Source organism: Conger conger, chromosome 16, assembly GCF_963514075.1.
Source record: "Conger conger chromosome 16, fConCon1.1, whole genome shotgun sequence".
NCBI lineage: Eukaryota > Metazoa > Chordata > Actinopteri > Anguilliformes > Congridae > Conger > Conger conger.
Window position 1 is genome coordinate 1,174,771 of NC_083775.1, and position 19,381 is coordinate 1,194,151.

Here is a 19,381-nt window from a genome sequence, read left to right on the forward strand (position 1 = left end):
GGAGAGATGGTTGGATGAGACTGGGTGAGACAGGAGGCTGTGAGCTCAGTGTTGAATGCAGAAGGTGAGAAGGTGAGAAGGTGAGTAGGTGAGAAGGTGAGAAGGTGAGATCATACTCGTGTAGAACTCCATGCGGATGCACAGCTCGTTCATACGTGTTTCATGTCCAATGTATGAAGCCTTTTTGGACCAGCTTTTCCATCTGTTTTATTCAATATCTATAGAGATATTATAGATATCAACACTACAAAAAAGTAACATTCACATGAACATTAATAAAGGAATGTTTTTTCATACAATATTGTAGGAATGTCTGCAGTTATTTTCGTTAATTTCCTTGATATACTTTTTTTGTGATTATTTTTTCCTGACATGAGACTTTCATCATTATTTCAGGGAGAAATATTCTATCAATTTAATATTCTGTTCAATGAGTACAACTTTGAACGTGGTGCCTATATGTCAACTATACTGAAAAGTGTGGTTGTTGGGATGGTGTGTACAGGTGTGTGTACAGGTGTGTATATTGTATGTGTGGTTTGACTGGAGGAAACTGCATTTAAAGGGCCAGTTCACCCAAAAATGTTTCCACTGACCCAGAGTTCCAGTCTCACCATCCAGATAGTTTAGCTGAGATGTTATCGAGAATTGTCAACTTTTTGGAGACAAGCATGTGCGTGTTTCCACTGAGATGGCAAGTAGCATTTTCTGAGCTGGAGTAACTATTATAGTATATTTGGAAAGAGACGTTCTTGTCTGGTGTAAATGGTCAGCACATTGATGAGCAGTGAAGATGACACCCAGAGAGGTGATATCATGGGGAACTGCGTCCAGAGAGTCGTCACATCTGGAGAATATCTCAGTGAAACTAAACTCTGGGCAAGTGAAAGCATTTTGTAATGACATTTTTCGCAGTCCGTTGGTCTTACCAGGGTGTACAGCTCTGCTGCAGGGTGTGAGGGGTTCTGAACAGTCTGAGGGGTTCTGAACAGTCTGAGGGGTTCTGAACAGTCTGAGGGGTTCTGTACAGTCTGAGGGGTTCTGTACAGTCTGAGGGGTTCTGAACAGTCTGAGGGGTTCTGTACAGTCTGAGGGGTTCTGTACAGTCTGAGGGGTTCTGTACAGTCTGAGAGGTTCTGTACAGTCTGAGGGGTTCTGTACAGTCTGAGGGGTTCTGAACAGTCTGAGGGGTTCTGAACAGTCTGAGGGGTTCTGAACAGTCTGAGGGGTTCTGTACAGTCTGAGGGGTTCTGAACAGTCTGAGGGGTTCTGTACAGTCTGAGAGGTTCTGTACAGTCTGAGGGGTTCTGAACAGTCTGCGGGGTTCTGTACAGTCTGAGGGGTTCTGTACAGTCTGAGGGGTTCTGTACAGTCTGAGGGGTTCTGAACAGTCTGAGGGGTTCTGTACAGTCTGAGGGGTTCTGTACAGTCTGAGAGGTTCTGTACAGTCTGAGGGGTTCTGAACAGTCTGAGGGGTTCTGTACAGTCTGAGGGGTTCTGTACAGTCTGAGGGGTTCTGAACAGTCTGAGGGGTTCTGAACTGTCTGAGGCTCGGGACCTGAATACAAACCGCTGATGCAGAAACCGTAGATGTCCCTGGTCCTCCGGAACCTCTGCTTTGAAGGATGGAGAAAGGGTTTGTTAGCTTGCACCGTCGTTAACGTCATTAGCTGCGTGAGAATTATCTGGTACAAGTGGGAAACTAATACTTAAACGAGCGCTTCAGCAAACATCTCCCTCACTGCCGTGAAGAGGGCCGAGCTGCTCACGGCCATTCTGAAGCCTCCCTGAATCTGCGCTTAATGTGCTGAAATGTGCGTCATAGCGACTCCTCTCCCTGAATAAGCGCTTAATGTGCTGAAATGTGAACCCGTCACCAGTGCGAAGGCAAATAAACACTCAGCTTTCTGTCCTGGTTCAAAACCGCCGTCTGAAAACACGTCGCTCTTCTGGGATAAATCCTTAGCCTGTGCATAAGGTGGTGTGATGGAGTGGGATGGGATCATCAGTGATGAGGGCAGAGAGGAGGGGCTTGTCGTCACGCACGCTAAAGGAGACGCGTCACCTTTTATCTGCTGGTGTGTTGGTTTCGCCCCCGGGCTGGGTAACTGTGCGTAATGTGGCCTGTGTGGTGGCTCTCATCCTCTCGCTCTCAGGCTCCTCAAACAGGAGATAATGTGCAGAAATAATGTGCTCTGAATACCATGCAGATTCCAAAAGCGTGGAAATGCTTTTTAAAGACTCTTTTCATCCAAATGTTTTTGTCCCCACGCAACCCTGGGGAGATTTTATCAGGATTTTATGGAGTTGAATCCTGTTTATTATCACGGCTGAGTCTTCACACGTGTGCAGCCTGGAGGCTGAGTCTTCACATGCGTGTGCAGCCTGAAGCTTTCACAGCTGCGCTGATCCTGTGATTGGCTGCTGAATGCAATCAGAGCTCATTCAGCATTAACCAGGAAGGAACACATATTTATCATTTCTAGAATATAGTATACACTCTAATTACAGCAACACACTGATGTTTGAAATCATTCCATTATTCAGCCACAAGAGATTGAACAGTATGGCTGGGTAATTGTATTAAAGAGTGTGTGTGTGTGTCCTTGGGAATTCAAATTGAATTGACGTTAATGAAAGAATTTTCCGAAATTACAGTACAATCCAGGCCCCTTGAATGCCTATGACAACAGTAGTACTTAGTTACTGTAACTATGACGATGGCAAGCCAACAGCAGAATTAGAAGACTTTTATATTTTTTAAAAAACCATAATTGTATGTTACTAAAAATATGCTAACTCTCTAAATTGCCCCTGGGTGTGAGTGAATGGTGTGTGTGTGTGTGTGTGTAGGTATGAGTGTGTGAGTGACTAGTGTGTGCCCTGCGATGGATTGGTGACCAGTCCAGGGTGCATTCCTGCCTCTTGCTGAATGCATGCTGGGATAGTCTCCAGCCCCCCCGTGACCCTGAGCAGGGACATACTGGTGAGATGACTGATGGATGGATGGATGGATGGGTGGATGGATGGGTGGATGGATGGGTGGGTTTTTCCTTGCTTTGTTTTCGGAGCTGAATATACTGTAGGTATATTCCCCTCAGACCATAACTCTACCAATACCAAAATTACTTATCAATACAGGAGCCAGCAACTATATACTCGACACATTCCACCCTGGTCCCACTGCAGTTACCTCACCATCACACTCTCCTCTGAGACCACTTTCTTTAATAGACAGACGCGGTTCTGGTTCTGGCTCTGGTTCTGGAGTCTCAGAACCTTGGTGCTGGTGCTTTCTGGCGAACCAGCCCACATCCATACCAGTTTAAGCAGAACCAACGTTCCACCGCCCTCCATCGTCAAAGGCGGGCGTTGCTCAGTGCACAAGGCAGGCGGAATATGACACGCCCACTGATGACGTCACGGTTCGCAAGGAAAAAATATTTTTTGGTTCCAGCTGCGAACTTTTCAGGTTCCGAACCAATTTATTTTCGGTCTGAACACGCCGGCCGGTTCAAAATGGAGCCTTGCCGCTGTGAAAGGCCGATGAGAGAACCCATGCAAACTACACCTCCCATAATGCACTAAACCCCACGTTCAGTGCCACACAATCCTTCGCCCAGCAACCAGCTACATACAGAGTGAAGTGCAAAACTAGGAATTTGGGAATATTCGCGATATTGACAACCATCCGATTCAAACCCAGGTCCTTCAGCAGCAGCACCACTCTGCCCAAAAGTTCACAGCCTTGTCAATCTTCACAAAATGTCGATCAGTTAATGCACTCTTGCCCTTTGAGTTGAATTCATCAACTTTTTCTCTTAATTATTAATTCTGAAAAAAAATAGCATTTAGTAAAAGCATCTGACCACAAAATATTTGCCCGTAATATTAATATGAAATAGCTGACTCCATTTCAAGGTCTCTCTTAAGGACTCCATTGTGTAGCTGGGAATTTCCCAGCAAGCTCCACCTCTATTCCATCATCCTCTGGCCCTTAAGGTTCCTCCCCGTGCCCATATAACCGGCAGCCTCCCTGAACCCCTGACTCTCCTGCACTCTGTCCGTCTGTCTGTATGTCCTTCTGCATTGGTGCACACCGTGTGTGTCTGTGTAGGTCTGCAGAGTGTATGCGTGTGTCTGTCTGTGTTGGACAGCAGCTGTGTTTGTGTGTGTGTGTGTCTGCATTAGTCAGTAGTGTGTGTGTATCTTCATTAGTCAGTATGTGTTTGTATATGTGTCTGTGTTAGCAGTGTGTGTGTGTGTGTGTGTGTGTCTGCGTTAGTCAGTAGTGAGTGTGCGTCTTTGATAGATAGATAGATAGATAGATACTTTATTCATCCCGAGGGAAATTTGTTAGCAGTGTGTGTGTGTGTGTCTGCGTTCGTCAGTAGTGAGTGTGTGTGTGTGTCTTTGTTAGTCAGTAGTGTGTGTGTTAGTCAGTAGTGTGTGTGTGTGTCTGCGTTATTCAGTAGTGTGTGTGTGTGTGTGTGTGTGTGTGTGTGCGTTGGTCAGTAGTGTGTGTGTGTGTGTGTGTGCGTTAGTCAGTAGTGTGTGTGTGTGTGTGTGTGTGCGTTAGTCAGTAGTGAGTGTGTGTGTGTGTGTGTGTGTGTGTGTTTGTGCGTTGGTCAGTAGTGTGTGTGTGTGTGTGTGTGTGTGCGTTGGTCAGTAGTGTGTGTGTGTGTGTGTGCGTTGGTCAGTAGTGTGTGTGTGTGTGTGTGTGTGTGTGTGTGCGTTGGTCAGTAGTGTGTGTGTGTGTGTGTGCGTTGGGCAGCAGTATCTGAGTATGTGGCTTGTGTTAGGGGGGGTCCTCCTGGCCCTGGGGGCCGTGGTGCTGTGTGTGAAGCAGTGCTGCAGTCGCCCCACAATCTTCTCCCTGGAGTCCCTGCGGCCCCCCGGGCCCCTGGTCACCGACCGCACGCAGCGCGACACGGTGCTGAAGCAAGGCAAGTCTCACCTCTCACTTTCTACCACACGCAGCGCGACACGGTGCTGAAGCAAGGCAAGTCTCACCTCTCACTTTCTACCACACGCAGCGCGACACGGTGCTGAAGCAAGGCAAGTCTCACCTCTCACTTTCTAACACTCAACTACAGCGCAACACGGTGCTGAAGCAAGGCAAGTCTTACCTCTCACTTTCTAACACTCAACTACAGCGCAACACGGTGCTGAAGCAAGGCAAGTCTCACCTCTCACTTTCTACCACACGCAGCGCGACACGGTCCTGAAGCAAGGCAAGTCTCACCTCTCACTTTCTACCGCACGCAGCACGACACGGTGCTGAAGCAAGGCAAGTCTCACCTCTCACTTCCTAACACAGACAGCGGCTCCAGACAACTCTCGACTACAGTGCAGTTTCACATTTCCAGTCGGCCGTTGCTTTTCAGGTACCGTAGCAGTTCGGTGTGATTCTGACCTGATGATTTGTGCGCCGTGGACAGAACTGTCGATACGCTAGTGATCTGTGACTCCGTTACAGTCAGGGCCAGTCACGCTGCTTCCGAAGATGTGTTTTGTCATGTTGCTTAGACGGTGACGTCTTTGAAGATTACTCATATTCCAGCACATAAAGAAGGAGAGTAGCTTTTGCTGAAGAGGAAAGAGAGGGATAGGACTATATTTATTTGGTACCTGTTTATAAAGACCAAGGGTGTCCAGTCTTATTAATGGCCTTGCTCAAGGGCCCAACGGCTGTGCAGATTTGAACCACAACCTTCCAGGACCCAGTCATATACCTTAGCCACTAGGCTACAGTCATGTACCTTAGACACTAGGCTACAGGCTGCCCCAGTCATATACCTTAGCCACTAGGCTACAGTCATGTACCTTGGCCACTAGGCTACAGTCATGTACCTTAGCCACTAGGCTACAGTCATGTACCTTAGCCACTAGGCTACAGGCTGCCCCAGTCATGTACCTTAGCCACTGGGTTCCAGTCATGTACCTTAGCCACTTGGCTACAGTCATGTACCTTAGCCACTTGGCTACAGTCATGTACCTTAGCCACTAGGCTACAGGCTGCCCCAGTCATGTACCTTAGCCACTAGGCTACAGGCTGCCCCAGTCATGTACCTTAGCCACTGGGGTACAGTCATGTACCTTAGCCACTTGGCTACAGTCATGTACCTTAGCCACTGGGTTCCAGTCATGTACCTTAGCCACTTGGCTACAGTCATGTACCTTAGCCACTAGGCTACAGGCTGCCCCAGTCATGTACCTTAGCCACTAGGCTACAGGCTGCCCCAGTCATGTACCTTAGCCACTGGGTTACAGTCATGTACCTTAGCCACTTGGCTACAGTCATGTACCTTAGCCACTGGGTTCCAGTCATGTACCTTAGCCACTTGGCTACAGTCATGTACCTTAGCCACTAGGCTACAGGCTGCCCCAGTCATGTACCTTAGCCACTAGGCTACAGGCTGCCCCAGTCATGTACCTTAGCCACTGGGTTACAGTCATGTACCTTAGCCACTTGGCTACAGTCATGTACCTTAGCCACTGGGTTCCAGTCATGTACCTTGGCCACTAGGCTACAGTCATGTACCTTAGCCACTAGGCTACAGTCATGTACCTTAGCCACTAGGCTACAGGCTGCCCCAGTCATGTACCTTAGCCACTGGGTTACAGTCATGTACCTTAGCCACTTGGCTACAGTCATGTACCTTAGCCACTGGGTTCCAGTCATGTACCTTAGCCACTAGGCTACAGTCATGTACCTTAGCCACTGGGTTCCAGTCATGTACCTTAGCCACTTGGCTACAGTCATGTACCTTAGCCACTAGGCTACAGTCATGTACCTTAGCCACTAGGCTACAGTCATGTACCTTAGCCACTAGGCTACAGGCTACCCCAGTCATGTACCTTAGCCACTGGGTTACAGTCATGTACCTTAGCCACTTGGCTACAGTCATGTACCTTAGCCACTGGGTTCCAGTCATGTACCTTAGCCACTAGGCTACAGTCATGTACCTTAGACACTAGGCTACAGGCTGCCCCAGTCATATACCTTAGCCACTAGGCTACAGTCATGTACCTTGGCCACTAGGCTACAGTCATGTACCTTAGCCACTAGGCTAGAGTCATGTACCTTAGCCACTAGGCTACAGGCTGCCCCAGTCATGTACCTTAGCCACTGGGTTACAGTCATGTACCTTAGCCACTAGGCTACAGTCATGTACCTTAGACACTAGGCTACAGGCTGCCCCAGTCATATACCTTAGCCACTAGGCTACAGTCATGTACCTTGGCCACTAGGCTAGAGTCATGTACCTTAGCCACTAGGCTAGAGTCATGTACCTTAGCCACTAGGCTACAGGCTGCCCCAGTCATGTACCTTAGCCACTGGGTTACAGTCATGTACCTTAGCCACTTGGCTACAGTCATGTACCTTAGCCACTGGGTTCCAGTCATGTACCTTAGCCACTTGGCTACAGTCATGTACCTTAGCCACTAGGCTACAGGCTGCCCCAGTCATGTACCTTAGCCACTAGGCTACAGGCTGCCCCAGTCATGTACCTTAGCCACTGGGTTACAGTCATGTACCTTAGCCACTTGGCTACAGTCATGTACCTTAGCCACTGGGTTCCAGTCATGTACCTTGGCCACTAGGCTACAGTCATGTACCTTAGCCACTAGGCTACAGTCATGTACCTTAGCCACTAGGCTACAGGCTGCCCCAGTCATGTACCTTAGCCACTGGGTTACAGTCATGTACCTTAGCCACTTGGCTACAGTCATGTACCTTAGCCACTGGGTTCCAGTCATGTACCTTAGCCACTAGGCTACAGTCATGTACCTTAGACACTAGGCTACAGGCTGCCCCAGTCATATACCTTAGCCACTGGGTTCCAGTCATGTACCTTGGCCACTAGGCTACAGCCATGTACCTTAGCCACTAGGCTACAGTCATGTACCTTAGCCACTAGGCTACAGGCTGCCCCAGTCATGTACCTTAGCCACTGGGTTACAGTCAGGTACCTTAGCCACTAGGCTACAGTCATGTACCTTAGACACTAGGCTACAGGCTGCCCCAGTCATATACCTTAGCCACTAGGCTACAGTCATGTACCTTGGCCACTAGGCTACAGTCATGTACCTTAGCCACTAGGCTACAGGCTGCCCCAGTCATGTACCTTAGCCACTGGGTTACAGTCATGTACCTTAGCCACTTGGCTACAGTCATGTACCTTAGCCACTGGGTTCCAGTCATGTACCTTAGCCACTAGGCTACAGTCATGTACCTTAGCCACTGGGTTCCAGTCATGTACCTTAGCCACTTGGCTACAGTCATGTACCTTAGCCACTAGGCTACAGTCATGTACCTTAGCCACTAGGCTACAGTCATGTACCTTAGCCACTAGGCTACAGGCTACCCCAGTCATGTACCTTAGCCACTGGGTTACAGTCATGTACCTTAGCCACTTGGCTACAGTCATGTACCTTAGCCACTGGGTTCCAGTCATGTACCTTAGCCACTAGGCTACAGTCATGTACCTTAGACACTAGGCTACAGGCTGCCCCAGTCATATACCTTAGCCACTAGGCTACAGTCATGTACCTTGGCCACTAGGCTACAGTCATGTACCTTAGCCACTAGGCTAGAGTCATGTACCTTAGCCACTAGGCTACAGGCTGCCCCAGTCATGTACCTTAGCCACTGGGTTACAGTCATGTACCTTAGCCACTAGGCTACAGTCATGTACCTTAGACACTAGGCTACAGGCTGCCCCAGTCATATACCTTAGCCACTAGGCTACAGTCATGTACCTTGGCCACTAGGCTAGAGTCATGTACCTTAGCCACTAGGCTAGAGTCATGTACCTTAGCCACTAGGCTACAGGCTGCCCCAGTCATGTACCTTAGCCACTGGGTTACAGTCATGTACCTTAGCCACTTGGCTACAGTCATGTACCTTAGCCACTGGGTTCCAGTCATGTACCTTAGCCACTTGGCTACAGTCATGTACCTTAGCCACTAGGCTACAGGCTGCCCCAGTCATGTACCTTAGCCACTAGGCTACAGGCTGCCCCAGTCATGTACCTTAGCCACTGGGTTACAGTCATGTACCTTAGCCACTTGGCTACAGTCATGTACCTTAGCCACTGGGTTCCAGTCATGTACCTTGGCCACTAGGCTACAGTCATGTACCTTAGCCACTAGGCTACAGTCATGTACCTTAGCCACTAGGCTACAGGCTGCCCCAGTCATGTACCTTAGCCACTGGGTTACAGTCATGTACCTTAGCCACTTGGCTACAGTCATGTACCTTAGCCACTGGGTTCCAGTCATGTACCTTAGCCACTAGGCTACAGTCATGTACCTTAGACACTAGGCTACAGGCTGCCCCAGTCATATACCTTAGCCACTGGGTTCCAGTCATGTACCTTGGCCACTAGGCTACAGCCATGTACCTTAGCCACTAGGCTACAGTCATGTACCTTAGCCACTAGGCTACAGGCTGCCCCAGTCATGTACCTTAGCCACTGGGTTACAGTCAGGTACCTTAGCCACTAGGCTACAGTCATGTACCTTAGACACTAGGCTACAGGCTGCCCCAGTCATATACCTTAGCCACTAGGCTACAGTCATGTACCTTGGCCACTAGGCTACAGTCATGTACCTTAGCCACTAGGCTACAGGCTGCCCCAGTCATGTACCTTAGCCACTGGGTTACAGTCATGTACCTTAGCCACTTGGCTACAGTCATGTACCTTAGCCACTGGGTTCCAGTCATGTACCTTGGCCACTAGGCTACAGTCATGTACCTTAGCCACTAGGCTACAGTCATGTACCTTGGCCACTAGGCTACAGTCATGTACCTTAACCACTAGGCTAGAGTCATGTACCTTAGCCAGTAGGCTACAGGCTGCCCCAGTCATATACCTTAGCCACTAGGCTACAGTCATGTACCTTGGCCACTAGGCTACAGTCATGTACCTTAACCACTAGGCTAGAGTCATGTACCTTAGCCACTAGGCTACAGGCTGCCCCAGTCATGTACCTTAGCCACTGGGTTACAGTCATGTACCTTAGCCACTTGGCTACAGTCATGTACCTTAGCCACTGGGTTCCAGTCATGTACCTTAGCCACTTGGCTACAGTCATGTACCTTGGCCACTAGGCTACAGGCTGCCCCAGTCATGTACCTTAGCCACTAGGCTACAGTCGCTAGGCTACAGTCATGTACCTTAGCCACTAGGCTACAGGCTGCCCCTCACATTTTATGCTGTACATGAAAAAATAAATACAGTAAAATGACTGGCAATGTTACATTAGTATAATAAACAAGGAAGTGGGATGCAATAGCAAACAGGCAGTGTAAAATGTTTCCTTAAATTGCTTTTTATGCCACCAGTACGCCTTAGGTTCCAAAGAACAAGCAGAGCATTGTCTCACTGGCATGCTTTGTGGCCTTTCTCCTGAATTTTGGCTCGATCAGTCACCCCCCCCCCCACACACAGCCTCCGGCACCAGCGCCCCCCCCCCCCCCCCCGCTCCCTTTTTTAACAGTCCAGCTGTACAGTAGCTTCTTAGTGACAGAATCAATCTCACAAGTGCCCACGGTTTTATGGTTTTTATCGGACACCCGGGAGGAGGACGGCGAGGTTAATTTGGGACAAACTCTTGAGCGCCACATCGAGACCAAACAGGGCTCGCCCAAACCGCAGGGCCCAGACCACAGGCCCCAAACCACAGGGCCCAGACCACAGGGCCCAAACCACAGGGCCCAGACCACAGGGCCCAAACCACAGGGCCCAAACCACAGGGCCCAAACCACAGGGCCCAAACCACAGGGCCCAGACCACAGGGCCCAAACCACAGGGCCCAGACCACAGGGCCCAGACCACAGGGCCCAGACCACAGGGCCCAAACCACAGGGCCCAGACCACAGGGCCCAAACCACAGGGCCCAAACCACAGGGCCCAGACCACAGGGCCCAGACCACAGGGCCCAGACCACAGGGCCCAGACCACAGGGCCCAAACCACAGGGCCCAAACCACAGGGCCCAAACCACAGGGCCCAAACCACAGGGCCCAGACCACAGGGCCCAGACCACAGGGCCCAGACCACAGGGCCCAAACCACAGGGCCCAGACCACAGGGCCCAAACCACAGGGCCCAAACCACAGGGCCCAGACCACAGGGCCCAGACCACAGGGCCCAAACCACAGGGCCCAGACCACAGGGCCCAAACCACAGGGCCCAGACCACAGGGCCCAAACCACAGGGCCCAAACCACAGGGCCCAAACCACAGGGCCCAAACCACAGGGCCCAGACCACAGGGCCCAGACCACAGGGCCCAGACCACAGGGCCCAAACCACAGGGCCCAAACCACAGGGCCCAAACCACAGGGCCCAGACCACAGGGCCCAGACCACAGGGCCCAAACCACAGGGCCCAAACCACAGGGCCCAGACCACAGGGCCCAGACCACAGGGCCCAAACCACAGGGCCCAAACCACAGGGCCCAAACCACAGGGCCCACAGGACTCACACTGTCTCAAATACATTTTATTATATATGTTTCTAAATGACAGGTTTCTGAATAAAACATTTTTTGTAAGTTATAAACTGCATTAGGGTGGCATTATAAATGTTAGCCCTGCATTATAAATCTTATAGCTGCATTATAAACCTTATCACTGCATTATAAACTCTATCCATGTGTTATAAGCGTTATCCCTGTGTTGCTGTGTTATAAGCGTTATCCCTGTGTTATAAGCGTTGTCCCTGTGTTATAAACGCGCAGGTTTCCAGGCGGGTCGTGTGCCGGAGGGACTGGACGCTGTCGTTATCGGGAGCGGGATTGGCGGGCTGACGGCGGCGGCGGTTCTGGCCAAGGCGGGGAAGCGGGTTCTGGTTCTGGAGCAGCACGACCAGGCCGGGGGCTGCTGTCACACCTTCGAGAACGAGGGCTTTGAGTTTGACGTGGGTGAGACATTACTCTGTTACACTACACTACAGTACATTACACTACACTACAGTACATTACACTACATTACACTACACTACACTACACTACACTACACTACACTACATTACATTACACTACATTACACTACATTACACTACACTACATTACATTACACTACACTACAGTTATCAACTGATGCTGTTATCCAAAGCCTCTTACGGTTGATTAGACTAAGCAGGTGGCAATCCCCCCTGGAGCAATGCAGGGTTAAGGGCCGAACAGCTGAACTGATCTTATCGTGGCGACACTGGGGCTTGAACCAGCTGCCCAGCCATGTGAACAATGAGGAGTTAATGGAGTAGCATTGATACAAGATGATTCGTCTTTCACATCCTAAAATTATTCAGGGACGTTGACGGTACGTTACACTAACGTTGAGGATATTTTGCAGGGTTGTAATAGGGACATTTAGGTTATTGTTACATTAACGTTGGGGGTTATGTTGCACTAACATTGAGGCTACATTATGGGGCTGTCACAGGGACGTTGGCGGTACGTTACACTCACGTTGTGGGTGCGTTGCGGGGCTGTCACACGGACGTTGGCGGTGCGTTACACTAACGTTGAGGGTGCGTTGGGCAGGGATCCACTACCTGGGGCAGCTACATGAGCACAGCCTGCTGCGGGTGGCGCTGGACCAGCTGAGTGAGGGGCAGCTGAGCTTCGCCCCCCTGGAGCAGCACTACGACACGCTGGTGCTCGGCCTGGGCCACGCCCGCCGCCAGTACCACCTCCACTCCGGCAAGACCAAGATGGCCGCCAGCCTGAGGAGCCAGTTCCCCAACGACACGCAGGCCGTCGACCAGTTCCTGAAGCTCATGAAGGTAATTTACACATTCACTCAGACATTTATGTACGGCCATTTTCCTCTTTATTGTACACTCACCAAGCACTTTATTAGGAACATTTTTACTTTAGTACACCTACTTATTCATGCGATTATCTAATCAGCCAATTGTGTGGCAGCAGTGCAATGCATACAATCATGTAGATACGGGTCAGGAGCTTCAGTTAATATTCAAAATGTTTAAAACTGTTTTGAAGTATTATGGTTATTTTGTCGATGTTGCGCAGGTAGCTTCTAGCCACGTGCCCCTCCTGGCTGTGCTGAAGATGCTGCCTGTGACGTTGGTCCGCTTCCTGATCTGGGCGGGAGTCCTGGGCTGGGTCTCCCCCATCTTCCACCTGGCCTCCACCAGCCACACCCACATGATGGCCTCCCTCACTCAGAACCAGGACCTGCGTGCGCTGTCTGCCTACCTGTTCTACGGTCTGTGGTGATGTCACTTCCTGTTCTACTGTCTGTGGTGATGTCACTTCCTGTTCTACGGTCTGTGGTGATGTCACTTCCTTTTCTATGCTCTGTTAGTGGGGTGATGTCACTTCCTTTTCTATGCTCTGTTAGTGGGGTGATGTCACTTCCTTTTCTATGCTCTGTTAGTGTGGTGATGTCACTTCCTTTTCTATGCTCTGTCAGTGTGGTGATGTCACTTCCTTTTCTATGCTCTGTCAGTGTGGTGATGTCACTTCCTTTTCTATGCTCTGTCAGTGTGGTGATGTCACTTCCTTTTCTATGCTCTGGTAGTGTGGTGATGTCACTTCCTTTTCTATGCTCTGTCAGTGTGGTGATGTCACTTCCTTTTCTATGCTCTGGTAGTGTGGTGATGTCACTTCCTTTTCTATGCTCTGGTAGTGTGGTGATGTCACTTCCTTTTCTATGGTCTGTCAGTGTGGTGATGTCACACTCTAGCTCACATCCTGTCACTGGCATAAGCACTCTGCATTCGCAAGTAAAGTTTTACTGGTCACACTTTGAGGCCACAATAACAGCCATGTTCTTGCCAGCTCTTAATTGTTATTTTCAGATCAGGACCAAACCGTGATCACGTGTGAAGACTATGTTTCATTCTTCCATTCTGGCTCAAGGCGTGCCCCCTAAAGACTCCAGTTTCCTCATGAATGCTCTGCTGCTGCACCACTACAAGCGTGGGGCCTACTACCCCCGCGGGGGTGCCAGCGAGATCGCCTTCAACATCATCCCCGTCATCCAGAAGGCAGGGGGCGCTGTGCTGGTGAGGGCGCCAGTGCAGCGCATCCTGGTGAACCAGGAGGGTGTGGCATACGGTGAGGTTTATTCTAGTTTTCCAGATAAAACCTTGTTCTTGATGTCCAGGTAGAACTACCTTTGCCTTGTCATTAGAGGTATTTATGAACGAGGAATGCCTGATGGGTCGGGTGCAGACGCTGGGGTGCGGCAGTGCTCTGTGACCCCGTGACCCCTGACGTCCGTTTGGCAGGCGTGACGGTGAGAAAGGGGCAGGAGGAGATCGAGGTGCGGGCCCCAGTGGTCATCTCCAACGCCGGCATGTTCAACACCTTCCAGAAGTTCCTGCCCGCGGATATCCAGGCCAAACCAGGCGAGTACCGTCTCATGATCAGGATCCGCTCCAGGGCCTTCTGCCTGTTGGACTATACCAGTTATAGCCACATCTTACACCCCTCCAGGGCCTCCTGCCTGTAGGACTATACCAGTTATAGCCACATCTTACACCCCTCCAGGGCCTCCTGCCTGTAGGACTATACCAGTTATAGCCACATCTTACACCCCTCCAGGGCCTCCTGCCTGTAGGACTATACCAGTTATAGCCACATCTTACACCCCTCCAGGGCCTCCTGCCTGTAGGACTATACCAGTTATAGCCACATCTTACACCCCTCCAGGGCCTCCTGCCTGTAGGACTATACCAGTTATAGCCACATCTTACACCCCTCCAGGGCCTCCTGCCTGTAGGACTATACCAGTTATAGCCACACCTTATGAAGTAAATGACAGCCTTGATGAGCTCTGGATTGCACTGAAGGATTCATGTCAAAGACGGAAGTACTTTGCGCTTGCCAGAGCAGAACAAATCAACCATGAAACGCCAAGCTCCTGTAGTGAAAACGTTGTATGAAATAAGAGCTCGCCTTTAAATGAAGGATGTGGTTTGAAACACAATATATTATGTAATAGTAATCTGAGCAGATTTTGAGTGAGTACTCACGAGCACAGATACTGCAAACCTATGGGGGCAGGCCTCGTGTCATGCTGTCATTTTATTGTTCATCATTTGTGTGCTTTCAGAGATCCAGTCCCAGCTGAGCTTGGTTCAGCACGGGATGGGCTCCTTCCTGGTGTTCGTGGGTCTGGATGGGACGACGGAGGAGCTGGGCATCGTCTCCACCAACTTCTGGATGTACAAACACAACGATCTGGACCTGCTGTAAGCCTGGGCTCTAGCCACTTAAATAATCACATTGATTTGTATTTGTTTGTTTTTTCTCTCGGGATGCATATACAGTTTGTATGGTAATGTACTGTATTTCTGTACAGTGTATATACAGTAATGCACATACCCTCAGGTATCTGAGAGAGAACGCTGGTCTGTACTTCTTGGGGTGCAGTAAAACCCTGTTTCTGGAGATCTACAGTCATTTCAACCATATTATTCACCCCTGATTCTACCAATTAGAAGCTCAATGTAAGGGTTTGAGTGAAATCCTCCAGGAGCAGGGTTGGAAACCACTGCAGTAAAATGTTTGTTGAGATATTTAGCAGGACCTGTCCCCCCTTTCAGCAGCAGGGGGCAGTGTTTATTCTCCCACAGCCCTGCTGCTTAGCTCCAGCTTGCCCACACATGTTGTGCACCCCTCCCCCTGCTGCTAATTACAAACAATTATGCACTTGTTCTGTTCTGCCTTGATATGCAAATGAGCTGAAGCCTTGATATGCAAATGAGCTGAAGCCTTGATATGCAAATGCGCTGAAGCGCCGGGCGTGTGTCCCGCTCAGGATGGAGGAGTACGCCTCTCTGAGCCGGGAGGAAGTGGCCCGGAACATTCCGATGATGTTCATCACGTTCCCCTCCGCGAAGGACCCTACTGCGGGGGCCCGGCACCCCGGTACGTCCCCGTTCCCCCGCCAGGAGAACAGCCCCAGAGCGTTCAGCACAGCGTGCACACTGCAGCTCACCGGACTCAGCCTCTGCGCATTCCTCTTCCCCTTTCTACGGCACGCTCACACACGCTCAGTAGGAAAATGGTGATCGCATTACACTGCTGACCCAGATAAACTGTGGCTGTCGGTTTTGATGTCTCTGTTCAGGCGCACACTGCCCGATGCAGAAATGATACCAGTGTGTTCCACTTATTGCGACATTATCATTATAACATTACAGCTATTTAGCTGACGCTTTTATCCAAAGTGACTTGCATTTTTTGGACTTGGCAGAGCCCAATCGCCTCTGGTTAAGGGCCTTGCTCAAGGGCCCAGTAGCTGCATGGATCTTATTTGAACCACCAGCCTTGCAGGACCCAGTCATGCACCTCAGCCACGAGGCTACAGGCCCATTAGCTGTGTGTTCCCCGCCCAGGCCCGTTAACGGTGTGTTCCCCGCCCAGGCCCGTTAACGGTGTGTTCCCCGCCCAGGCCCGTTAACGGTGTGTTCCCCGCCCAGGCCCGTTAACGGTGTGTTCCCCGCCCAGGCCCGTTAACGGTGTGTTCCCCGCCCAGGGAAGTCCTGTATGACCCTGCTCACCATGGCTCGGTACGAGTGGTTCCAGGAGTGGACGGACACCAGGATGCATCGGAGGGGGCCGGAGTATGAGGAGCTGAAGATGAGCATCGCCCGGGCCCTGCTGGACTGGGCCCTGACCCTGTTCCCCCAGCTCAGAGACAAGGTGGGCCGGGGAACGGGTTCTGCTGGACCGGGGTTCCCCCAAATGTTGTGTTTATTCGGGTTCCCTTTGCCCAATACTACATTTGGTCTAAATATCTGTAACCATTTAATGTAACAAATGTGCAATAAGACAGGAAGGGGTTAGATACTTTTCCACAGCGTCTGAAAGCCTGATGGCTGTTCTCTGCTCCTGTGTGTAGTTGTGTGATAGCTGTTCTCTGCTCCTGTGTGTAGGTTGTGTGATAGCTGTTCTCTGCTCCTGTGTGTAGGTTGTGTTCATGGCTGTTCTCTGCTCCTGTTCTCAGGTTGTGTGATAGCTGTTCTCTGCTGTGCTCCTGTGTGTAGGTTGTGTGATAGCTGTTCTCTGCTCCTGTGTGTAGGTTGTGTGATAGCTGTTCTCTGCTCCTGTGTGTAGGTTGTGTGATAGCTGCTCTCTGCTCCTGTGTGTAGGTTGTGTTCATGGCTGTTCTCTGCTCCTGTGTGTAGGTTGTGTTCATGGCTGTTCTCTGCTCCTGTGTGTAGGTTGTGTTCATGGCTGTTCTCTGCTCCTGTGTGTAGGTTGTGTTCATGGCTGTTCTCTGCTCCTGTGTGTAGGTTGTGTTCATGGCTGTTCTCTGCTCCTGTTCTCAGGTTGTGTTCATGGATGCTGCCACTCCTCTCACGAACATGCACTACCTGGGTGCTCCTCGTGGGGAGATGTACGGGGCGGAACACAATCTGGACCGCTTCGCCCCGGAGACTGTGGCCCGAATCCGGGCCCAAACGCCAATCAAGAACCTCTACCTCACAGGTGGGCGGGGCTTCCTGTAGCGCAGGGTGGTTAGTGCCTATTAAGTGTCTATTTGAAGTTTCATCTGTGTTTTTGTTTTGTGTTTTAAAGTTTCTCATATCGGATTCCTATGTGGTTTGTGTGTTTTGTGTGATTCTGTGTGTGGTTGTCTGTGTGTGTGTATGTGTGTGTGTGTGTGTGTGTGTGATTCTCTGTATGTGTGTGTGTGTGTGTGTGTGTGTGATTCTCTGTATGTGTGTGTGTGCGTGATTCTCTGTATGTGTGTATGTGTGTGTGTGTGTGTGTGTGTGTGTGTGATTCTCTGTATGTGTGTATGTGTGTGTGTGTGTGATTCTCTGTATGTGTGTGTGTGCGTGATTCTCTGTATGTGTGTGTGTGTGTGTGATTCTCTGTGTGTGTGTGTGTGTGTGTGTGTGTGTGTGTGTGTGTGTGTGTGTGAGTGTGATTCTCTGTATGTGTGTGTGTGTGTGTGTGTGTGTGTGATTCTCTGTATGTGTATGTGTGTGTGTGTGTGTGTGAGTGTGATTCTCTGTATGTGTGTGTGTGTGTGTGTGTGTGTGTGTGTGTCTGTATGTGTGTGTGTGTGTGTGTGAGTGTGATTCTCTGTATGTGTGTGTGTGTGTGTGTGTGTGTGTGTGGGTGAGTGTGATTCTCTGTATGTGTGTGTGTGTGTGTGTGTGTTGCAGGGCAGGACGTGTTCTGTAACGGGGTGGCGGGGGCGGTGCACGGGGGGCTGCTGTGTGCTTCTGCCGTCCTGCAGCAGAACCTCTACATCGACCTGCTGGCCCTGAAGAGGAGGCTGAAGAGGACAAAGGCCCAGAAGCAAGCCTGACCACCCCCCCCCCCCCCAAACCACAACACAAGCCTGACCCCCCCCCCCCCCCAAACCACAACACAAGCCTGACCCCCCCTCCAAACCACAACACAAGCCTGACCCCCCCTCCAAACCACAACACAAGCCTGACCCCCCCCCCCCCCCCCCTCCAAACCACAACACAAGGCTGACCCCCCCTCCAAACAACACCCCCACAGACTCCCCCCCTCACGTGGCCTGGTGGGTCCTCCCAGAATGCACCTGCAGGGTTTATAACCCCTGTGACACTCCCCTGTAAACAGCCCACTGTGCCTATGCCTCCACTTCTTCTATCTCTTCTTTTTTAAAGGAAGTGGCGAAGTGCCAGAACGAAGATGAACTCTGTGTCGATCACACTGCTGTGAAGCATCCTCTGCACTTTGTATCTTCTTTATGATCTTTACAGTGAGATTTGTTTGTAAGCGCAAATCTTCCCTCCAATCTCTGTTCCTCTCTGGAGACACTGGAGCTGAACTCCAGATCGCCGTCTCATCTTCTGCCCCTCACAAACCGATTCAGAAAATGATTCAAAAGGCATTTTTTTAAATGACCTTGTGTTCCATAGCCTGGCCCTACTGCCCTGTTGTCTGTCCTTTCAAACTAACCAACTAATTGAACAATGATTGATGATAAATAAATAATAATGTTGAACAAACAGCAGGACAATCCAAGTTCAATCTGGATTTGACTCCATTTGCAACTCAAATCTTGAAGCGTGAATGATTGTGATCCCATAAGACTGCTGGTGCAGATGAACTGAATGTCAGTTTTGATGTCTGCATTTGGAAGGCGAAAGGGCTCACTGTGTATGATTCAGCAACAGTCTGTTCCCTACGTTTACTCCTCAAATACAAATATCTGTCAGCAGTGACCTGTACATGACACACACCCAGGTGAGAGTCAGGTGAACCAACCAGGTGAGGGTCAGGTGAAGCAACCAGGTGAGGGTCAGGTGAACCAACCAGGTGAGGGTCAGGTGAAGCACTGCTAATCCTGGCTGGGCAGCCAAGGTTGCCTTTTATGGTTTCCTCTTTGCTTTCATGTG

At 50.4% G+C, this 19,381-nt stretch overlaps 1 protein-coding gene across 1 annotated transcript; it reads left to right on the forward strand.

Annotated features, from left to right (window-relative positions):
- The first annotated feature begins 4,786 nt into the window (after window positions 1-4,786).
- Window positions 4,787-18,315, forward strand: LOC133115162 (all-trans-retinol 13,14-reductase-like). The gene is made up of 11 exons (XM_061224924.1): window positions 4,787-4,946; window positions 11,751-11,933; window positions 12,558-12,799; window positions 13,050-13,245; window positions 13,902-14,099; window positions 14,273-14,392; window positions 15,100-15,238; window positions 15,808-15,917; window positions 16,528-16,694; window positions 17,324-17,483; window positions 18,170-18,315. Exons 1-11 carry the CDS (start codon window positions 4,787-4,789, stop codon window positions 18,313-18,315), a joined length of 1,821 nt encoding a protein of 606 aa, XP_061080908.1.
- Window positions 18,316-19,381: the final 1,066 nt, after the last annotated feature.